At 37.0% G+C, this 19,711-nt stretch overlaps 1 protein-coding gene across 6 annotated transcripts in view; it reads right to left on the bottom strand.

Annotated features, from left to right (window-relative positions):
* Positions 1-19,711, bottom strand: part of LAMA2 (laminin subunit alpha 2) — a 1,220,316-nt gene that overhangs the window by 189,016 nt on the left and 1,011,589 nt on the right. For all 6 annotated transcript variants that reach the window (XM_089676131.1, XM_089676133.1, XM_089676134.1 and 3 more), the window contains 2 exons: positions 12,676-12,814; positions 2,842-2,944 (listed from right to left, as the gene is read on the bottom strand). In XM_089676131.1, the coding sequence (XP_089532257.1) occupies positions 2,842-2,944; positions 12,676-12,814 (242 nt within the window). The remainder of the gene's footprint in view (positions 1-2,841; positions 2,945-12,675; positions 12,815-19,711) is intronic.

Below are 19,711 nucleotides of genomic sequence, written 5' to 3'. Positions count from 1 at the left end.
AAATGAAAAAGGTACCAGGGGCATCTCATGGGGCCCCCTACTGACCCTGGGCCCTTGGGCAGTGTCCGAGTTACCAAATGGTCAGTCCGCCCGATTGTAATTTTATGTTTTTCCATGTTTATGCCTTATCAAACTTTTCCACCTATAGGTGGTTTTTTAACCTAATAAAAGGTGTTCAATTTTATCTATTGTCTTTATGTTTCTATTATACTTCTATTGTTATGGTGTGGTACCTTTAAAGCCCCATTAGCTATTTTTGGTTAGGGTTTTTTTCACATATTTTTAAAAATAAATTAGCATTTTTAATATTATTAAGAGATGATTCTCTTTGAAAAGAATATTTAAAAATATTTTTGCATTGATATATATCTCCCAGGCCAGGGCCCAGCTCCTCATGCCTTTTGACAATTCCTTGCATTTTAGACTTGAAAATGGTTAGAATTTTGTTTAAAGATTTGTTTTCTATCTAAACTTAGACTGGGTAGAAGTCAGAATTTTCTTTAAGGTTTTTATTGCAGTGTGTGTGCCCTTTTTTGAGGCCATTTCCCACCTATCCTGGTGGTCCTGGTGAAAGGACAGAGGTGTCAACAAGACAAGAAGACAAAGAAAGTTATACTGTTCAAACTTAACAGATGTTCTGACAGTATTTCACTCTACTTAATAAATGTCCTTTTATTGCTGTCTCTGTCAACTGCAATGTGACAAAGGAGAGTATGTGAATGTAAATTGAAACAATTGAGCATGATAGAAATAAAAACCTGACCGAGTATCTCTTCCCCACCTTGTACCTAAGATAAATTGGCTGGGATTGGGCTTTAACCTTACTCCTAAATCAAACCCATCATGCATCTACACATGACCCTTCAGACAAATTAAAAAATAAAAGTGAATTGGAGATTCATCATCACTATTGTTCTTACACAGTGACTTTGATGTGCCAGGTAATGCAAGCTGCTGCTGTTCTGGTATAGTTGTAGACACCAAAAACTCTTTCAGTTAACATAAAATAATATAATCTTGCACAATTGAACCCTTATTTTAATGTACCTGTCCTGTGTCTCTTTGAAAATCAATTGTTTGGGTGTGGAGTCTAGCCGAACTAAGATGACATTTACATATAAATTAAAAAGGCAAAAACTATCAGACTCCATCAGCAACATCCATCTTTTGCAAGATTAGTTTTTATGAGATGTATGTTTTCTATTAACATGATTTTCAGATATTTGGGGATTGCTCATTTTATCTTTTCACAGCTGAATTAAATTAAATAAGACCTGATCAAGAAGGATCTTTCTATCTTGAAAAAGCTGGCTATTTTTTTTCCCCATTTGCAAAATATGTCAACTCTTAAAGAGATTCTGTCTTCTAAAGTCTAAGTGCATAAAAAGGTGCCCTGCAAAAAAGAATGTAAATATCACTATCCAAACACAGCTCTATTGAAGAGTAAAGCTGTCCATACACTATTACTTCTCTTTCCATTCAACGATTCCGATTCTCCATCCACACATTCGAGGTGAATGGGGGAATCTACCATTGTGCTCAGACAGCTGAGATTCTGCCTCAACGGGCTGTAGTTGGCTGCATTGATCATTCGGAAAAAAACAATAGGCTGGTTGTACAGAAGTCAGTCAGTAGATTGACTTCTGTACAACCAGCCTGCTCATACATGGATTGCAAGTTGACCGGTCCATGCTGAACAGGCCCAATTTCAATCCATGTATGGCCAACCTTATTGTCCTCTAAAGTCTTTTTAGAAATTTACATTGCTGGAATTGTCTGTCTCCCGTTTCTCCACTACTATGTTACTACTGTACTGATGTATGGGTTGGCAGGAGGAACTGCATAGGAGCTCCCCTGAAAATGTTGGTTTCTGAACAGAGTTTAGTGGATGACTTCTTTTCATTACAAGGGGATGGGCTCACAAAACATGCTTGTTCAGGCATTCATCTGTACACTGTAACAGTTACACGTTTGGAAGGAGCTGAACATCCTATATAGTAGTGTTAAAGTCATATAAGTCATAGGGTTCATGCACATGGACTATTATAGGTATTTTTTTTATACCTAGCATAAATCTTCTGCCACTTTCCTGTACCTGGGGAGCTGCATGTAGCCTGCCATACAAGTGAATGACTGTGTACCTGCTTATATGCATCTCAGGTTTTTTTTTTGCAAAGTGCAACTTTTGAGTTTGGGAAATGCATTGGAGGCACATGTGTGGGTAAAGAAGCAAAGAACCATTGGCATTTACAAGAGTACGGCCTTGTACAGCTTGTCATTATGGCAGGCTTTGTGCTGCAGATACAGCAGGGAAATGCGGGAAGATTTATGAAACATATATAAAATGTCTATAGATATTGTGCATGAACCCTTATAGGTGTACATATGTGTGTAGGTATATGCAGACATACTGTAAATACACACGATGTCAGGTTTAAAATCTGCATTTTTTTTTTTGTGTGATCAGACATATTCCTAATTACTATGATTTCCTGATGGTTAGTGAAAACAATACCTAATCACCCTATCACCAAAAGAATACAGTGCAATATGGGAGTTTATGACAACCTGAAAGCATCTATAGTTTTATCCAACTGTGGGGGCTAGTCAAGTTGGATAGGAGTGGAGTATTTATGGGAAATGTCTGTGGGTACTTTTGTCCATATTGAACTTTAGCTTTTCTTGGTCTATAAATAATACAAAGAAGGAACCGTCATTCATCACCATTTCTGGGCCTAGATTTTGGAATAATTGAGATAGCTTATCCATAATATACTTGGTATAGGTAAATTTAAAACCTTTTTTTAAAAATATACTTTTCATACAGCTCATATACAGTACCTTTTAAGTCATGTGATTGCCTTTTAGCATCGGTATGCACCCGGAAACTTTTTTGAATAGAACTTTTTGCTTCATCTTTTAAGGATCCTTGTGGGCCAGTTACCTATGTAAAAAAAATAAAAAAAATAAATGTTTAAACACATACCAGTACAAAATTAAATAACAGTCCGTGTAATCCAGTGTTTCTCAACCTTTTTTTCCAGTCAGGGCCCTTGAAATGTTCTTTGTCTCAAGGCACCCAGTCTAAAGTTTGTTTCCCTTCATTGAATGTTGGGAACGTGCACAAAATCATTTGCATTCCAGACATGCAGATAAAACATGGACCGAAACATGATATCCCAGAGGTGCTCTATTGGATTTAGGTTATGATGTACAGTATGTGAAAGTATAATGATACTCAAAGACTTTTAAAAATGTGGGTTATTTTCCTATGATTTTTATATCTTTAATTAAACATTACTACTCTATGAAGGTATGTTCTATTTTGAGTATCTGTTTCAAACTTATGAGCTAACATCGATTAATCAGTTCTGGGATATGAAACGCCTGTGATGTAAATAGTCTGTCCAACCAGTTGGAAGATATAGTATACAGGAGTTGCTGGGAGTCTATATTACACCATGTGCATTTTTGACCTTCCTATAACTTGGAGGTCATAATATCTGGTGAGTGTGATTTCGAAGGTGAAAGCACATGTGGTGATTATTATTGGAGAAGAAATTTTACATTACATACAATTATTTGGACACATACTTTTTAGGGACTTTTACCTTTTCATTTGCAGGTATCGGTATTATTTGTACATACTGCACATGAAGGAAATGTACATGCTGCTTGCTATTGGTTTATTTTTATGTATGATTAGGGTATAAGTAACTACTTTTTGTTCATTTGAGTGTTAGTTCTCATTAGGCGCAGTGCCACAATGGTTGTATTACCTGCAGGAGGTCTGCACATCTTTTTCCATTTTGCCTATGCAAATAGCATTTTGTCTTTTGACAATGGCAGCCCCCCAAAAAAGGTTCAGGTGATCAGTCAATCTAATGGCAATTTACTTTACTTTACTTCTTTATTGTTCTCCGGGGCACAGGGTTATAGAATAGACTATAACATGTGGGTTATATGCAGCAGCCTTCAGGGGGTGGACATTGGCAAACAGAAAAAAACATTCAAGGCCAATTTCCCCTCCTCTAACCATTATGCTTAATTTTTTTAGCCAGTGTCCTAGAAAGTTGAAAGCTTGTTCCTCAGCTATGCTTTGGAAAACCGTAATTCATTTTTTTAATTTTATATTCTTCCATCATGATATTTCATACACAAATAATTTTATTTTGGTAACTTCAATTCATACCTTAAACAAGCTGCCCAAGCTTGTCTCTCCAGAGCAGGTATCCAGTCAAGCTAATCTTCTGCAATGCCTAGGAGACTGTACCCAGAATTCACTGGACTATAGATCATGAAACTAGCCTAGAATGTAACCCTAGGGTAATGAGCTCCAAACAGCTGCACTTACCACGCCTTAGTGTAGTGTGTTAGCCTCTAACCACTCCCCAGGTCCTGAAGCTTTACTCTTGTGAAGATAAACCTGAAAGGTCACATGCAGGCACAGAGCTATTGATTGTGGCACTTTTGAGACATTCAGTACTGTGTCAGTTAGCCACAGAGCATAGTCTCTGAATACTCCCATTGTGAAAGAGTCCTACAGGATGAAACATATAGGCTTTTTCTCTGTTTGACTTTGGAATCCCTTCCCACATCCCACTTATCTGGTGTTTTCAGGATAAATATGGACTGTGACCTTCCTTCCTTCCTTTAGCTATATCATAGCAATATCCACACCTTAGTATATCCTATTAGCTGCAGAAAACTCTCCTACTCTAGAGTCATGCAACACGCACACTGATCCAGCCTCTTAACACATAATTAGTGAATGTAGGCAGTCTATCCTGAACCAAGTCTGTTTTTCCACAACTGTTTGCATATCCCCTCTGTGCTTCTGGCATTGAGGTTTTGTCTTTGGGTATTTGGTTTGTCTGTAATAGTTTACAAGCATTTTTTCTGCATGCAGAGAGCTGCACAATCTCTGGTATGCCAAGTCTCTCAGAATTCTGAGCAGCCTGATCTACTAGAAATTACTTCACAGTTGATGCAGTCACACATTTTTAATATTTTCCTAACATTTTTCTTGGCATGGTGGTGGTTAAGGCTAAGGGAACTGAGCACTGATATGACCCACTAGTATCTTTTTATCTGCCTTTTCAGGATAGAAGAAGCACTCTCTTATTTAAGATCTTATTTCTACATTACTGCAGAATTATCTAGCTTCTGACTTGGTAATACTGCTTGCCTATTGTGAGTTGATCACCTTTAAACTTTACCTATGTTAAAGGTAACAAGTTGAATATAGAGATGTCAATACACATTCAGCTTTCATATTGGTTGTCAAAACTTCTTTTCCCCTTTGAGAAATTACATTCTCAGTAAAAGGTGAATTCTCTACTCCAATCCAATCCAGAGGGGCAAAGCCTTCTAAAGGAATAATGGACAACAGGTTCTTATTCAAAGCTTTTTTTGAATGTTGTAAAAGTATCCAGACTTTTATTTACTATTATGTCCTTTTGAGCCATCACATTTTGTTTATGTTAGTGGCTGGTATCTAATGATACATGAACATTTCTGGTGCTAAGAATCTTTTCTTTTTTTCAGCCAACACATTGGTGCCATTTAGTCTGGAAAATTAAAGCCCAACTATAACTAACACTTTCTTTTAATTTTGGGTAGAAGAAGGAAGGGTTAAAGCCTCAGGCATGATTAAATTACTATTTGTAATTCTTAATAAGGAGATTTTGCTTAGCTTTCTTTGTGGTCACCAACAGCAAAAATGAGTGGAATCTCTCCAAAATTATTACAAATTATTACAAAGAACATTTTGAGCACATATGATGAGTTGAGAAGAGTAAACACGTTTTGCCATTTTTTAAAATTGCTGTTTCCATCTTGGAGTGATTTTCCTCCATTTTGGTATGGTTACTAGAGCAAGGATGAGGGGAAACATCCCAAGGAAACACAGATACAGTGCCTTTGTGCCGCTATTCTGATTAATGATCTTCTTGCCCAGCCATGTTTTAGTAGGTTTGCAGTTGTGCCATACTCTTAATTTTTCGGATGGTGGATTGAACAGTGTTCCGTGAGATGTTCAAAGCTTGGGATATTTTTTTTATAACCCAACCCTGCTTTAAACTTATCCACAACTTTATCACTGACCTGTCTGATGTATTCCTTGGCCTTCATGATGCTATTTGTTCACTAATCTTCTCTAACAAACCTTTAAAGGCTTCAAAGAACAGCTGTATTTATACTGAGATTAAATTACACACAGTTGGGCTCTATTAACTACAGTAGTTAGGTGACTGCTGAAGGCAATTGGTTCCACTAGATTTTAGTTAGGGTATCAGAGTAAAGGGACTGAATACAAATGCTAGCCACGCTTTTCACATATTTTAAGTGTAAAATTTTTAAAGCCATTTATTATTTTCCTTCCACTTCACAATTATGAAAATTCCAAGGGTTATGAATAGTTTTTTAAGGCACTGTATCAGTAAAATCTTGACAGAAGTTTTAACCCCTCCTAATTTTATCCAAAACAAAACAATGGTTATAATTGGGCTTTGTTGTCATTTAAAATGAATAAAATCAAATATACAGGATAAGAATACAATTTATTATATAGTACAGTTACAGTACATCCAAAAGCCAGAAATTCCTATGAGCATTCTTTTTGAGGGTCAATGACTCAATCAGTGTCAGTTAACCAATATAAGGCCTCCATGGAGAAAAGGCATCAGGTTCTAACCTACAAGCTATGAAAAAATTTTTTTCTACATAACATAATTTACTTTCAAACTTAAATCTAAATGTATTTCATACAAGTGACACTTATTTGCTCTTTAATTTTATAAAGGTGTATCTATTATTCATTTTTTGTATTTCCATTCAACATATGGGTTAATTTTTTGCTATTCTTTTAAAGATTTGTGTATTCAAGTTTCTATTATTGTGCAGTGATCCTTTTACATATAGTATATAGCGCTTTTAATTCTTAAAAAAAAAATAAAACTTTTTCTTGACAACCAATTTAACTATGTACCCTGCCCAGGTATTTAATTAGATGTTCTATTTTTGTGTTTTCACTGATACTGGAAATGGAAATTAGGCACGAGCTTCAAGGGCAGCAGAGGCTTTCCTAGTTGAAAGCTGTCTCTCTCACTGGTGTTTTACCAACTCCTACAATAGTGCTTTGTTATTTAATGACTCCTGTTACAAATGATTGACAGGTTTGTGAATATCCTTTAAATAAACTATAAGGCATAATGTTGAATTCCATTCCTATCTCTCATTATTCTGTTCTTTTTAGCCCCAAGTATATATTTTGTATTTGAACAATATTAAAGCTCAATTGGCCTTGGTGGCGATTCTTTTAAGAAACTGCAATTAAATTCAACCACAAAAAGGTGACAAAATCCAACAATCATCTGTTTTGAAGATGATCTTTTCCAATTCCGAAACAGAAATGATCAAACACCAGTCAATGGCAAGATACTGTATACTAAAACCACCCAGTGCTATCCAAAGCTTTCACACAACCTGATTTTGCCAGGACGGAAACCAAAATTCTAGATTTCACTTAAAACAGAAGTATGGGATCTTTTTTTTTGACCAGTCATACAAATCTAGGTGGATTCAGCATTGGTTCAATGCTACATCTGTCCCCTGCCGCCTCTAAGGGTGAGAACTCAGCAATTTTATGATCACTGAGTTCTCACAGCTGCTCTGAGCAGAGAGCGGGACTGTCACTCTCTGCTCTGCTCAGACTCTCAGCAGATTGTTGAAGTCCGGATCCGGGTCCGGCTGAGTGATGTCAGATGACAGCAGACTTCAGCCAGTTGTCAGCTGAAACCGGGTCAGAGGAGTGCAGAATGAACTGCACTCCTGTGATCCACAGAAGTACAGCCAAAAGGTCAGTTGATGTATTTATTTGCACTATTTGTTACATTTTGAGGACAAGCTTTCGATGCCTAACCCCTTCTTCTAAGGTCTAAACAGTACTGATAAATATAGGTTCAACAAAATAAAATTAAATAATAAAATTAAGACATTTGGTAGGATAAGGAGTAAAGCTGGGGGCTGTAAAATGAGAGTGAGGGGGGAAAGGCACAAAGGTGAGAATGTTAAAAAAAAAAAAACAAAAACAATAGAAAATAGTTTGATAGTGATTTAGAAAACTATGTAGATTGATTCTTTTTGCAATTCCTATCCAATATACCCCTCCCTAGCTACATTTGTTGCATTAAATGGAGTACATCACATTACTGGGGATGCAGCTCCATGATTCTGTAAAATGGATGATTCCTTTTTTGTGTATGACCCTTGTAATTGAATTTTTGTGGCTGCACAGTTTGCAGTGTTTATTCTTGTAAGGGTTGCTCCCTTGTGTGGGTCCTTCTAATCAGAATAAAGTGGAGTTTGTGGGCAGTGATGTCCTCATGCTGTGTGGAACTACCTGCCTGGAGGATTTGCTAGAGGAGTTGTACATTTCCCTGTATCTAACGAGGACTCATGATTTTAGTTTCATGACGGGGATATAGAGTAATGAAAAAGGAGGATTGGGTATATAACTGATAGTTTCCAATCTGTGAACTTAAGCTAAGAATAACTAACTGCAAATTTTTTTTGCAATTGCTGTTTTTATTTCGTTGAAGGGTAAAAACCACCGCCAATTTTTACTGCATTCTGTGTCCCTGTCAAGAAGATTAATACGCTTTAATAATTGTGCAACAATGCTACTCGGATGGAAAGTAAGGATAAATGACATTTTTTTTTTAGATTTCATCACAGGAATGGAAGCAAAATCTTCCATTAGGGACACATATTCCTGTAACAACAATATAAGAGAGGATTTTCAAAGATATCCTTTCACTTCCTTTTGAGTCTACAGGACATGAAGGAAATCTTCCTAATGAGAAACTGAAGAGAGCGATTTTATTTTTTATTCCTCCCCTACTTTATCCAACATGAAAAAAAAAGGTTTTGACTTTAGACATATTTAATGGAGTGGAAATATATGTAGAAATGTACTACCAAGTGTCATTGCTCTAAAACAATGTACACTGCCTCACAGAAGTGGTGAAGTGGGAAAGCTGTACATAGAACAACAAGGACTGATTCTCACATTGATATAGCCTATTAAATAGGTAATGTGTCTTTTCTGTAATTTCATAACAATACATTTAGTGAAAATATGTTCATATTTTAATACTTCTTTAGGCTGTGATGAGGCAGTGGACTCATCTCAAATTTTCCACTGGGTTACAGCCAGAGATTTTCAGTCAGCAGGAAACATGGAGTTTGATGCGATATAGGTCTGACTTAGTAAGGGAAGTGTTGGATCCCTGTAAATAAATTATTTCTGCTGGCAGGGACAGACTTTTCTGCTCAGGCTATGTCTGATTTACAAAGAAAACTACCTGCAAGACATTAACCACCCTCTTTTGTTGCACCTGGAATATATTCAGCTGATGTAAACTGAGGGTATAATTAGGCTTTAAGCCAGTGCAAACATTACAGAAAAGTGTGAGGAGGCAAGCTGAGAATGCAAAGTAGTACAATTTAAATTTCCAGAATGTTTATAATGTCTAGGCTGTGGACTTTCCAGTATTCACATATTCTCACCAAGCCTTCCTTGACCTTTGTAGCTGCAGGTGTTGTGGAGCAATTTATTCTCAAAGTATAGAGCAGAAGCACTGATTCAGGTTGTTCTCTCAGCAGCTAAACTTTCCCTGCTCCTTCCTCCCAGAGCACCTAATTTGTGTTTACATTAGAGATTAGAAGGATGGAAGGATGCTAAGTCACTGCTGGGAAGAGGTGAGCTGAGATAGAGAAATTTGCTTTTGCGTCTGTTGCAAATATTGAGAAATGTGAGGGCTTGCTTTATAGATAATATACTGTTTGTTCAGAATATTAAATACTTGAAAGTCTATAGTCTGCCCACAGATTCATAACATGATTTTCTGTTTTGTTAACTGAAGTTATGGTCTATAGATATATATGCTGTCATCTATCACTATGGGCATATTTATAAAGCAGTGAATGTGACATCCACCAAACAATCATAGGTGGCTAACCCATCCCATTAATTTAAAATGCACATACCAAGACTATTTACTGGAAGTGAATATTTGGTGAATGCCACACCTGCAGTTTTATAAATACAGCTCCAAGTGTTTAATTTTGACATTTCCATTTTTTCTTTTCGTTAACACATTTGAAAGCAAAAAGAAAAAGAAAGCTTTCTTGATATCTATTTTCCTTTTCATACACTAGAATAACATGAGGATAGCTCTAACAATATGAAACATTAATCACAACAGCAACCATTGTTGAAATAGCAATAACAGCACAGAATATTCTTCTCTAATACAATACTCTGTACAAAATGGTGAAGAACGCAATTAAATTAACTGTACAACTATGAAATGTTAAAAATAAAGGGGAACACAAGCTTTCTTTATGTTAAAATGAATAGCTGCACTAAAATGAGCTGGTATGCATAATTCAGATTAATATTAGATAGCGATTTTACAAACTACTTTTGGATTTGAGCGATATTAGATACAGTATATTAAAAAGTCCTGAAAGGTCACATTTGCATGCAGTAATAACAGAATAGCAAAACATGAAACTATAGTTAGACATTTTCCAGAAACTGGACTTACAGCTAAAAGCAACGCTGTTTTAGAAAATATTTGATTTAAAAAAACTACTAGTAGTGAATTATTAAAATAAATAATGAATGTCTTGTTTGTACGTCTCTTATTATTTTCAGTGGGTTAGCGGACAGATTCAAGGGCCTAGAAATTGGACCTAAGCTCAAACTGGAGTAAGAACTAATATCTAATTTTGCCATGCGTTACTGAAAAGGTCTAACTATATGTTATGGGATCCTTTAGAAGTGTAAAAGAAGCTCCCGTCTACCTATCGTTGTCATGACAAAAGTTTCAAGCACTGCATTCCTTGATCTCTGGGTGTAAGGGCATCTGTCAATGAGCATTTCTGTCAATGCACCTCTTGTTTTGAAGTCTTCTGCAACCCCCTGACATAACTTTCACTTTGGTCTCTTGTTGCCTAGAGAATAATGCAGGCTACCCTACAATTATCTTCTGAAAAAAAATACTATTTTATTTTATTTATTTCAGGTACTTATATAGCACCGTCAATTTACACAGTGCTTTACATATATATTGTATATTCGCATCAGTCCCTAACCCTCAAGGGGTGTACAATCTAAGGTCCCTAACTCACATTCATACATACACATACTAGGGCCAATTTAGAAAGGATCCAATTAACCTACCAGCATGTCTTTTTCGGAGTGTGGGGGGAAACTGGAGTACCTGGAGGAAACCCACACAAGCAAAGGGAGAACATGCAAACTCCAGGCAGGTGGTGCCGTGGTTGGGATTCGAACCAATGACCCTAGTACTGCCAGGCAGAAGTGCTAACCATTTAGCCACTGTGCTGCCCATGTTGTCTAGTGTTATGACAATCCAATGGTACTAGCACACCACATCACAGACTTTTGCCTTTATCTGTTACATACTGGTCAGTGACAGAAAGGAATAACTAAAGTCTGGTGATCAGACAAACCTGCAGGCAACTATAACCTTTGATGAAGGCTAGCAAATGTGGCACTCATGTTTCTCAGGGCACAGGATTCATTCAAGAAGAGAAAGCATGATGTGATCATAACATACCCATCAAGTTATGATAAGAATGGTAAGTAAGCTGTAACATAGAAAGATGAGCATATTTCTGTTCCTCCAACACTATTCAGTTACCCTTATAATATCAAAGCCTTCTTCTCACATTTACAGAACACAAAGTTTTTTCTATGTCTCACACATGCCATTTAACACCATTCATAAGCTGCTTACCATATTTTTCTAGTAAATTTATCTCTTGGCCTTCCACCTAACTTACATAGAGTTTTCAGTGCCCATTGACTGGTATGGCTATATGCACTATGGATGTTATGGAAACCTGTAACATTTTGCTTGAACTTATATACAGTACTTTGTCAGTACCCATATTTCATTTAGATAAGAAGAGAATTCAGCTGCAAAAAGTGTGTAGCAAACACCACTCAGAATTTTCCTATCGTTCGTGCCTTAACTTTGTATGAGACAACTCAATATGCCTAAGTCAATAAAGCAGCACTCGTTCAGTAAATTAAACTAAAAAGTATGTCTCAGTATATGCAAAGACACACTGAATATGGAAGAATAAAAGAACAATTGGAATGCTCACCAACCTAGTGTGCTGCTGTAACCATTTTTTTTTAAAAAGCTTGTCATCAGTCATGCCTGTGTAATGGCACTCCAAATTAGGTCAACAGTGGGACTACTTAGCATTGGTGTCTAACTCTTTGACCTGATTCAGAAGGAAGGAGGCAAGTGTGCACTGGCAAGCTGGCTGCTTCCAAGGACTCATTAGTGGGCATATGTTTTTTGGTAAATTAAAATGGTCACAGTAATTCACACTAGGTAGTGTGCCTTTCTGTTGTATTTTAAAAGGATAGGGCTTGGCTCTGCTAGACAGAATTCATGAAGTTGTGTTTTTTGGATACTAATTAATTCTCCCATCATATACTTTTTCAAACAACTGTCCACATGACATGTGCTGCTACTACTTCTGCTTTGACATGGTCCATTCAAGGTTACAAAAGAAGAAAAAATACTGTACAAAACGTGGCTACAGTTTTTAAGTATTTATCCTTACCAAATCTAGTGCTTCATTTGCTTTCACTCTGGCCTCTTTTGCTGTGTCCTCAGCATTGTCAATCAAGTCCTTGATATTGCTGTATGCTCTGAAAGCCGCCGTAGCATTAAATGAGAGGTTTTTAGCTTCAGCAAGGATTCTGTGAAAGCAGATAGCAATGTTAAATTCAAATCTAAATGAAACCCCGCAGAAAGGAATTGATATCAAAATAATGTGTAAAATACATTGCTGCCACAGGAAAGCAATTTATTTATGCACTGACTCCGCAGCACATAAATGGCTACATATTCGTCACTTGTAAAATCTGTTTTATCTGCCTGTGTAGATGCCGAAGCAGCTGCATGCACAGTTTCCTGCTCAATCATTAAATCATATAGTTTCCTACCCAGCCAGTCTTTAGTGCTTTGCCACATAAACACAATAGGAGACATTCTGTAAGCAGCATTAAATAACTAAAAAAGAAGTATGACCAAAGATTTTTTAGCCATACTTCTTTTCTGGATCACAGGGGTGCACTTACTTTTACTCTTCTGTGATCCTGAATCAGCTGACAGTGGCTGAAAGCCTGCTGTAATTTTGCATCACAAAGCCACTGAAGGCTCTGGAAGGAACCCGACCATATTGTTGGAGTCCACTCAGTGCCTGCTCAGCAGCTGGCTCAGACTCTAAGTGCACCACTGGGTACCTGAGCCAGCTACCCTTTCCCCAGTTCAGTTATGGAGGGGCAGAGTGGAGAGCTCTGATAGACAGTCACTGCTCTCCCCTCTGAGCAGACTGAGAACTGAACGATCAGTGGTTATGTGATCATTTAATTTTCTGCCTTCAAGACAGCGGGATTGTATTCTGTCAATCCTCCTCTGTCAACACAAAAAAACTGAAAAAGGACTAAAAAATACAAGTCAGTCTTAAAGTGGGGAACATGGCATAGACAAGGGGGGATAGTAGCTTCCAACACTCCCTCCCAGAGTGCCCTGCCCAAATGCCTACTACTATTAACCAAGTCTCAGTTTCAAATCAAAGATGGCCCCTGTAATAGTCCAAAGTTTGGACTATTACAAGAGCCATCTTTCATTTGAAACTGAGGCTTAGTTAATCCAGCAGCAGCCATTTTTAAATTCACATCGAGGTATGGGTATTGTGGCAGCCATTTGTTTTATCACAATAGGAGATTGGTCGTTGATTGAGGTTCCTCTCCTCTTTGGATGGCTCTATAAAACAGCGAGGTGATTGAGCGGAGCTTCCATGCCCCAGAAGACATAATTTATGACAAAGTCCTGATGTCATCAAGCTGTTTTTGCATATTAGGGAGTTGGATTGGTTCCCAGAACCAGAATTTTTTTATATCTGTTACAAAGCACTTCTTGTCTACCCAAATGTGAGTGGAATTGAATATTTTTAATAAGATTGTCCATATGGTTTTATGCGATGTCTTCTTTCCTATTTCTTCTTTTACAGACCGATTGTTTATATACACCGGAGAGACATGTAGGATGGTAATAGACTGAAGGGATCTTCCTGAAAATACTGTCCAGCTTCTCTCCCTGCTTGAGAGCAATGGTGGATGCACATCTCCAAGCCATAATATCCATGCGCTTGACTCTTATTAGTTTAAGGGTTCATATGTTCCAGTAAGAGTCCTACTAATACATGGTGGTGGTGCACTTATTTTATCCGAGACATATGGTATTTAACTTCACATACACCAGGACTTTGGGACTTTTTTCTATGTTTTTTCTTATTTGGACTGGATTTGGGACTTTATGTTGATGGTTTTTTATACACTTTTATATATGTACACATTTGCAATTAGCGATGGTTTATCATGGCAATTTATTTATGATTATGGAATGACTGCCTACTGCTCAGATGCAAAATAGAAAGATACAAACACATTGTATAAAGTAACAAAACATTGTTACTTTTGTATCTACTCTGTTTCATTCATCTGCAGATCAAAGTGCTAAGCTTCAATTTTCAGGTGATTTCGGTTAAAGTAACCTTACATAAAAAAGTGATTTTTAAATACAATTTGCCTCTATTTAACCCTTTAATAACCCTAGTTTATCGTAACCAGCCCTAATTAACTCTTTCTTCCCTTTCTCCCTTCAACTAATTTTTTTTTAGATTGGTGCAATGAATTACATAGTTTGAGGTGGTTTAGGTGTGCTGTTCTTCAACCTAGTTTTATTTTTATTTCAAACTACACAGTGGCTTTCTGCAAACTAAAGGCAGCACCAAGAACATATTGTCAGAGCAAGTGAATACTGCACTTTGAAAAGTCCATGCTTAGCCACTTGCCCTCCGGACGATTTATCCTCCTTCATGACCAAGCCATTTTTTGCTGCATTGCACTGCACTACTTTAATTGGTAATTGTGCGATCATGCAATGCTGTATCCAAGCAAAATTTGTATAATTTTTTTTACACAAATAGAGCTTTATTTTGATGATATTTGATCACCACTGGGGTATTTGCTAATTTTTTGTGATACAAATGAAAAAAGACCTAACATTTTGAAAAAAAAATATTTTCTACTTTCTGTTATAAAAAATATCCAATAAACTCCAATTTCATCATGAATTTAGGCCAAAAAAAATCTCAATGAGTGTATATTGATTGGTTTGTGTGAAAGTTATAGCATCTACAAACTATAGTATAGATACTGGAATTTACACTGCTTTTATTTTCTAACTGCCTATCATATTTCTTGAGGTGCTAAAATGCCAGGGCAGTACAAAACCACCACAAATAACCACTTTTCGGAAGGTAGACACCCTAAGCTATTTACTGAGAGGCATGTTGAGTCCATAGAAGATTTACTTTTTTTCCACAAGTGTTTGGAAAAAAGTTTTTTTGTAACAGAAAGTGGTCACTTAAATGATATATTGCTCACATATGCCATGGGTATATGTGGAATTGCACCCCAAAATATATTCTGATACTTCACCTGAGTATGGGGATACCACATGTGTGAGACTTTTTGGGAGCCTAGCTGCATATAGGAGCCTGAAATCCTGAAATCCCATGACTCTTCTGAAAGTCTGAAGGTTCATAATTTCCTCATTCAACTTCTTCACTACCTATTCAAGTTTTGGAGGCCCTGAAATGCCACAACAGCAACATCTCCCCCCCCTCTACCCCCACTGACCCCTTTTTGGAAAGTAGATACTCTGAGCTATTTGCTGAGAGGCATGTTCAGTCCATGGAAGATTTCTTTTTTCCTCACGTTTTTTTTATGTGGAATTACACCTCAAAATATATTATGATACTTCTCCCAAGTATGGGGATACCACATGTGTGAGACTTTTTGGAAGCCTAGACGGATACAGGAGCCTTAAATCCAATGACCCCTTTGAAAGCCTGAAGGTGCATAATTTCCTAATTTCAGTTTCGGAGGCCCTGAAAAGCTAGTATAGCATAAGAAATAATGCTTTAAAAACCTGAAGGTGCTTATAGGATTTTGGAGTCCTGTACTTGGCTAGACTGCCAAAAAATCTCTCCCATACATACTCAGTCAAAGTACAGAATGTTTGGGGTGTAATTCCACATCATGGCATGTGTGAGCAATATATCATGTAGCCTCCCTAGCGGTCTGATTATGTCAGTATTTCTGTGCTCAAAAAGGTAAATTTTTTGGCAAGGAAATATGTGTTTTTTTTATTGTAGGCCTGTCATTTTTAGGAATAACTCACTGAAATCTGTCTGAACAAGAGTCTAGTAAACATCCTGGGTATGTTAAAATTTGAAGCACGAAATCATAAATTATAATTTGATAAATAATCATAAAAAATATAATAAAAATAATACATTTAATTCAATAATGTAATCAAACCAAAAACACTGAAATTTGAAATATAGCGCCAAGTTCGCACATCACTGATCTTAGTCGCAAAATCGTTTTCTGTGTCTGATGACAAATTTCCCCACGAATCATTATCCCTCAATTCTGCAAGTGGTTCTAATTTACTATCGCTGTTTTCTAGCCGGTCTAAAACCGCTTTTGACCTAAAGGAACGCTTTTTGGACGCCATGCACATTTCTCAGTTTCCAGGCAGAAAGAACAGTAAAAATTCAGGCAGGGCACAGGACAAAGCACTAGGGACAAAATGTATGTGAAATGCTTTGATACAGTAATGTTCTACTATGTGATTTTAGTGTATTTAGTGAATGTCACTTTTTCACAATTTTAAATTTCCCGCCAGTTCTGTCTCCCGTACATCCTGACGTCGCAGGGAACGGAACCCAGAAGACGGATGCCGGCATCGGCTGCAGGACATTGCCAGGGACACTGCAGGAGGGACATCGTGGGAGCGAAGGACAAGGTAAGTGAAGAAGAGATCGCGGAACAACGCTGCAAAGTACTCCCGAGTGTAGCTCGGGGTTACCGCTTGTGGTGCTGAAACATTACCCTGAGCTACACTCGGGAATACCTCCAGGGAGGTTAAGTGGCAAATTTATGTCATTTTCCAAAAATTTGGGGTAAAAAATAAAATCTTCCATGGACTAAATATGCATTTTAGCAAATATTTTGGGTTGTCTACTTTCTAAAAATGGGTCATTTGGTGGTGGTGGGGGGTTTGTGCTATCCTGGCATTTTATACCCAACATGAGATGCTTATGCCACACATCACCCACTTTTCTAATGACTTAAAGACCAAGCCTTTTCTGACAATTTTTGTTCACATGAAAAAAATCTGTATTTTTTGCTAGAAAATTACTTGAACCAACAACCATTATATATTTTTTAAAGCAGATTCCCTAGAGGATAAAATGGTGGGTGTTGCAATCTGTTATGTCACAGTATTTGTGCAGTGATTTTTCAAATGCAATTTCTTTAAAAAAAATACACATTTTAATTTTAATGCACAAAAACACAATATATTGCCCAATTGTTTTATAAAGCATAAAAGCTGATGTTATGCAGAGTAAATAGATGTCAAACATGACATACTTTAAAAGTCTGCACGCCCCATGCAACGGCAACAAACTATGTAAATTTGTAATATCCATAGGTGAAGCTTTAAAAGCCTTTACGGGTTACCACTTTAGATCTACATGGGGTCTTTTAGACTCTAGATCTCTCCTCTGTGCTTAAAGCCCTTAAAGATTGGTGTAATCAGATGCTTTCCCAATCTAAAAATGGCACTGTTTATATACCACAAAACCAAAGTGATAAAATGTTTGTAGATTCCGGTTTCTTAGACTATAGAGATGACTGGTGTAATTCCTGTCTCCTATAAACTCTATGGTCAGCCTGCAGTAATGCAGGCTGCATTCTTGGGTTCCCCAATGGGATGGGACAACCCATGAAAGCCATGGAAGGTGGGGGGTGTCCCCTCCCACTGTGTGTAAAAGAAATCCAGTGGCTAATTAGCCACTGGGATTGCTTTTACATGAAAGATGACCATCAGCTGAAGAAAATGATACCCTATACTATAACCCCATTTTGGAAAGTAGACTTTCTAAGTTAATTACATTTTTTGCCACAGTTGCAGTATCTGGAAAGGAGGAAACATGCTGACATTTAAATAGGTGGTAAACCATGGAGCTAGATAATGATGCACTTGATACAGCAGCATCATAGGTCGAACACAGAGGGAGGAGGAGGTGAAATGGTTAATATACAGGTCAAATATAGTGATAGGGGATTAATGTTCAAGTTTACAGGATAAGGAAGGTGAGTGGTTAAAACACATGTCACTAAAGACAGGATAGAAATCAGATGCACATGAGAGAAAGTGGAGGTGAAAGGGTTAAACAAAATTATCCCACAATCAACCCCCTTACCCTGAATCTACTGTCCCTGCAATCTGGAACTAATGAATGTTAATTCATTAATTCCACCTTCCTACTGCATGTTTTAAGAGGAAGGAGTATGATCTCCAATTAAACAGTACACTGATTACTTTTGTGATCATGGTACAAAGCCTTTTAGATCAGCTCTTTTCACAGTGTCTGTGAACTAGTCATCTAATGATGGCTTGATTGACAGACATTAAAGTGTGTACTAGCCACCTGAGGATGATTTCTGAAGTACTGTTTATAAACCGCATTCCAGAAGCAGACATCAACCTCGCCATCATTATTTTTTCCATATGCTGGAAGGTTGGTGGTTGGGCATTTATTTAGTGCATTAAAATCCCATGGGGGATATTCTTCTTGCTAAAAATTTGGGGACATTGCAGCCCTTGACTCATGAGTGACTCACCTCTTCCTATTGTATGGTGATGGTTGGGTTTATGCAGAGATGGACTTTAAATAAGTGATAAAACTATGAAAACAGGAAAAAAAATACTCTGAAACATATAGCAAAACATTTTATATGATACTTGCTATGGGCTTCAGCACATCATATCTTGGGTTAATTTATTAAATTAGTAGATGCTGTTCACTTAGTAACCTATGTTTTTGTATACCCAATCAAGTGCTAGGAAGAACAAAAAAAAAAACAGGAATTTTGCTAAAGCATGATTAGCTTGTTGCACTGTATACACCTTGACCTTATCCACTAAGCTCAGGGAACATTTTCTTTGCAGCCGTTAGTCCTTTAATAAATCAAAACCTGTTCTTCACACTGAGGTATTAGGTAAGTCTTGCATACAGTATGTAAATTTACATATATACCGTTTATAGATCTTCCATATCTTTTTACAGGATGTATCAGTTTTGTACCTGTGTTCCACTATAAACAAGTATTTTTTGCAATAGGTTTAATTTCCTGTTACTTTCCTAAACATTTCATATATGTTCAAAATTTAGCCAACATAAATATATGTAACTATCCATTAAGTTCTACCGATTAAGTAACAAACATCTTCTGGATAGGTAGGTGGCATTGCTGTGCTGTGTTTCAGCATGAAAATTGAAATGTTTTAATACAAGACAGTCAAGCCTTTCTCTGAAACTGGCAAGATGCATTCATATAAAGAACGTGAATGCTTGGAAAAATATGAAAGTAGTTTTAATTAAAGTGCAACAGGCTGGCAATCTTTATAAAAGTGCATTGGTTCAAGGTATCAAAATTTACATACTTGAT

The sequence above is a fragment of the Staurois parvus genome, unplaced genomic scaffold, assembly GCF_062004578.1.
Source record: "Staurois parvus isolate SC_StPar_1 unplaced genomic scaffold, SC_StPar_1.0 ptg000165l, whole genome shotgun sequence".
NCBI lineage: Eukaryota > Metazoa > Chordata > Amphibia > Anura > Ranidae > Staurois > Staurois parvus.
The sequence above is the reverse complement of the archived record's forward strand: the minus strand, read 5'-3'. Positions and strand labels throughout refer to the sequence as shown.